Source organism: Drosophila mauritiana, chromosome 2L (assembly GCF_004382145.1).
Source record: "Drosophila mauritiana strain mau12 chromosome 2L, ASM438214v1, whole genome shotgun sequence".
Lineage (NCBI taxonomy): Eukaryota > Metazoa > Arthropoda > Insecta > Diptera > Drosophilidae > Drosophila > Drosophila mauritiana.
This window is the reverse complement of record NC_046667.1, coordinates 922898-926829: the sequence shown is the minus strand read 5'-3', so window position 1 is coordinate 926829 and position 3932 is coordinate 922898. Positions and strand designations below refer to the sequence as shown.

Here is a 3932-nt window from a genome sequence, read left to right as displayed (position 1 = left end):
TACACCGGTTGTTTTATAAATTAAATGTATTATAACCTTTTCTGTGTTAAACATATAAGAAACATGCACAGCTTAGACCCGCGCCTCCTTTTGTCCCCTTCCTGCGTTGTTGCTTCCCGAGGAGGAACCAGATCCGTGTGCCATTTCGCGCATCTCCTCCGAGGAACGCCCGATGACAACTCGGCGGCTCGACTTGGGAGTGCGGTCCAGGGACTTATCCAAGGATCTTCGCGGTGTAGTCCTGACACTGGATATTGGAGTGCCGGCCACGATGGGTTTCCTATTGTTCCATACGCAAAGCACAAAGCGGATCTCCTTCTTGAAGGCGTCCTTAAAAGTGAGCTGTAAAAAATATTTAGCACGTTTCAATATGTTCCGAATCGATTATGGATTGATCATTTCAATTCACCCTTTCTTCCAAAGCCACTTGCTGCACGTAGACCAAAAACTCCGTGATGCCGATGAGAAAGGCAATCAGGATTCCGGCGTAGAGCGTGTAGAATATGCCGCGCAGCTCCTCGAAGGTCATGTCAGGCGTGGCATCGGGATCGGGTTCCTCGAAGCAGCTGGCGTTGGGGTTCTTCCACCACTTTTGCTTGAGATCGTACAGCTCACCCCGCTCACTGAGCTTCAGGATGGCCACACTCAGGTTGGATCTGTACTCAGCCCCGAATGGAACCGCAATGGCGTAGTGCTTCTCCCCGAACTTTTCTCCTACGGAGCGCAGGTCGCAGTTCTGCTCGCGATGGTACTCCAAGGTGGTGGTCTCCATGAGAAACATGTAGTCCCCTCGATTCTTTCGCACGCGGTCGACGCCTTCCAGATTGTCCTTTGTGTAGGCGGATGGGTCGTCGTTGTTCATGAGATTGAAGGCCAGGCGATAGACGGTCTCGTTGGAGTCCGCCAGGAGATTATACGTACTACCGCCGTAGATGGTGCCGAACTTGACCTTCTTCTGGGCACTCAGATCCTTCAGGTTGGCTATGCTGCCCTCCATTTTGGAGCTGGTCAAAAACGCAGCTAAGTTGGCCGTATAGGAGTTCGCTATGATGATGGCAAAAATCCACCAGGTTGCCTCAAACATTCGCACCTGTAGACGGGCTAGTTGTAGTGTTTCGTAACGGGCTCATTTTGGACTCTCACCTGTGGACTTCTCGGTAGGATGTCGCAACCTGCTGTCATGATGGAGGCCACAGTCAACCAGCCAGTGTTGTGGATGTGCCACTGATTCTCGAGCACCTCGGGATCCCGATTACACGGATGTGGGTTCTCCCAGTCCATTTTGGAGATCCTCGCAACTATGGTCTTGAGGAAGGTCATCACGAACACCGATATGAGAATCCAGATCCACACTTCTCCACCAAAAGGTGCCAGGTATGCATCGAGTGTCTTTTCCACATGCGGACTTTTGTATGCCAGGATACTGACACCCAGCTGCATAAAGGGCACGGTGAAGTCCACTGCGGTCTTCCGCGCTTGGGTGATGGTCAGGTCGCAGATTCCCAAGTGCGCATCCTAAGAAAACAGTTGATATTACATCCTGAGCACTCGTCCTTACCACTTACGTTATTGATTATCTCGCCAATGATGCCGTTCCACTGCTTGGTTTCCTTGTCCAGTTTTCCGTACTGCTGATCAGCCACGGGAACGAAGACATACTCAAATCCCACGTGTCTGGCAATGGCGTCGATAAGGTCCACGGCATATCCTTGATAGAGGGCGTTGCCCGTGAGATTCAGCTCCCTCGCAGTCTCGTTGTACGAGAAGTACGGTGGGCCAATTCTGGTGGCCACCCGGTAAATCATCTTCTTCTGCGCCTTGACGTCCACATTGAGTTGAGTTATCTGACCCCGAGGGTCCCAGATGGCTATGCCAATGCCATCCAAGGGGTCGTAGACCTCGATGTTGAACGTAATCCGCTGTCCATCCTCGTCGAACTGCAGGATACTGGTCCGGAAGTTCGTGTTGTTCACGCCGGAAGTCTGCAACACACACCTCGCAGATTAACGGCTCGATTCCTCGGATTATGCGGGAAGTAGTTCTTACCCCTTTCATGAGGCGTGCCAGATAGCGCCCCATGGCCCAGGTGCGACCTCCGGATGCGGCAAAGTCGCAGGTTATTCGCGGCACCACCATCCTGTCCGGGTAGAAGAAGCTGGCATTGCGCCAGGACTGCGCAAAAAGCTGCAGTGCATCATGTATCAAGTCGTGGAGGAGGGTGCGAGGCGGATCGTTGCTTTCGTAAACGATGCTGTCCCTTTGGGTGACATATCCGTAAGGCAGAGAGTACTGCGAAACCAAAATGAGTTAGTGTGCCTGAGGGAATGGGGCTTTTGCTTGCTTCATTTACCGGCGGAGGATCGGGATTGACCAAAAGACGAGCAGCAGTTATGTTCACGGCAAATGTTTCGTTATCCGCCGCGAGTTCCTCTAGATGATCGGTGTAGGTTTCCAGATTCGTCAGAAATATGTGCTGTTTTAAGCTTGATGCAAGCGGTTTCCATAAGTGAATCACACAGATTACTCACATTGTACTGTCCAGTTAGACCAAACTCAGTGGAGGAGTTCAGGAGCTCCACCAGCATGCTGGGTTCACAGTCCAAAACCACTCGCCGCTCGCCCCGGATGCTCTTCCACATAACCCGAAAGTCGTCGTCCTTCCGGAACTTTCGCACCCGCACCACATCATTGTGAACCTCTCGGAGCTGCAGAAGATCCTGCAGTCGAGCTGCTGCCCTGGCTGTGGGAAGTTCGATGTAGTACCAATAGCCTTATAGAGCTCTCGGATGCTCCCACTCACCATCGTCCGCATCGTAGACAATGGTGAACTTCCGCCACCCAAAGTTCTGCACAATATCCGCGTAGGCCTTGGACAATATGGCCTGGGCGGGGTACAGGTTAAGGGTCACTTGGTGGTTGGGCTTCTCGGCCTGAATGCCCTCGTCCGATATGTCGAACTCTATGTGCGGAATGCCGGTGCTATTGCACACCAAGGCCACAATGTCTGCAAAGAGAGGGAATTGTGCTCAATAACCAGATGATTTACCCATGGCGAGTACGCTCTGTTGGCAAACAAATCTGGGAGATGTCGTCAAAGTTTTCGGCGATTTTCGTGTGCCCAATTTTCCTCGCGTTCTATTTTGCTTTCGCGTTCTACACAAGATGTTCCCGCACTCTCTTACCGCTCGCCGCCTTTGAACTTGGTCCGAAAATAGCCGCGACACCATTATCTATGAGATCGCAGGCTGAAAGCGAAAATACGTTCGAGTGATTTAGAATAGAGTGCGTGATGATAGGTGGACTCACCCTGTTCCTGCATCGTGACACTCCCATCCTCGGGCTTCAGGCGCTTTATGAGCGGATAGAAACTCATCGTCTGTTCCGATTCAGGTCCATTGATGGCGTTGACCACCGTCATGAACTCCTTCTCCAGCTCCAGTTCATCGTCGTAGAAGAAGGCGCCTGCGGGTTGCGCCAAAAAAGGAGGTAGCTGCTTTTTCCTACTCCTAACCACCACTCACCAATGTTGATTTGTTGCCCCCGGCTGCGGCACACGAAAAATGCACTCCACATGCAGCCGAGCAAAAGTATGCGCTGCCACATGCCTGCTTCTCTGGAATTCCCAACGAACATCTGTGGTCAGCGGGCTGAGCTATTTCCGGACAGTTCTTTTTCATGCGAGCACACGGGCTGGCGATTCCATGGCAACTGGGAAAGCTCTTCGGGCCATTGGAGATCGAATGCGACAAGTGGAGATAGGAGATCAGCTGACTGGGAAAGCTCTGTCAGCTTACGTGCTCAGCGACATACTATATAAGATTCTAAGCAAATACCTTTTGGAAAATGTATTTCACATGTCCAATATTTAGTTTAGTTTAGTCACTTTGTTTAGCTGGCGAAGGATCAGCGATTGGCTCCCCGGGGAGCAGAGA

At 51.7% G+C, this 3932-nt stretch overlaps 1 protein-coding gene across 1 annotated transcript; it reads right to left on the bottom strand.

The window, feature by feature from the left end:
* Positions 1-3695, bottom strand: LOC117150640 (glutamate receptor ionotropic, kainate 3). Its single transcript, XM_033317615.1, has 11 exons — positions 3522-3695; positions 3307-3462; positions 3183-3245; positions 2801-3004; positions 2529-2740; positions 2351-2473; positions 2047-2289; positions 1566-1982; positions 1144-1515; positions 410-1090; positions 1-342 (listed from the first exon to the last, which is right to left on the bottom strand). Exons 1-11 carry the CDS (start codon positions 3631-3633, stop codon positions 73-75), a joined length of 2853 nt encoding a protein of 950 aa, XP_033173506.1. The 5' UTR covers positions 3634-3695; the 3' UTR covers positions 1-72.
* Between the last annotated feature and the right edge of the window lie 237 nt (positions 3696-3932).

Bases quoted from the DNA above. Each gene is read 5' to 3' on its own strand.
- LOC117150640 (XM_033317615.1), bottom strand. From the start codon at position 3,633: ATGTTCGTTGGGAATTCCAGAGAAGCAGGCATGTGGCAGCGCATACTT. The intron at 3,005-3,182 runs GTAAGAGAGTGC...CTCTCTTTGCAG, and splicing joins AAGTTCAAAGGCGGCGAGCG to ACATTGTGGCCTTGGTGTGC. The intron at 2,741-2,800 runs GTGAGTGGGAGC...AACTTCCCACAG, and splicing joins TGTCTACGATGCGGACGATG to CCAGGGCAGCAGCTCGACTG.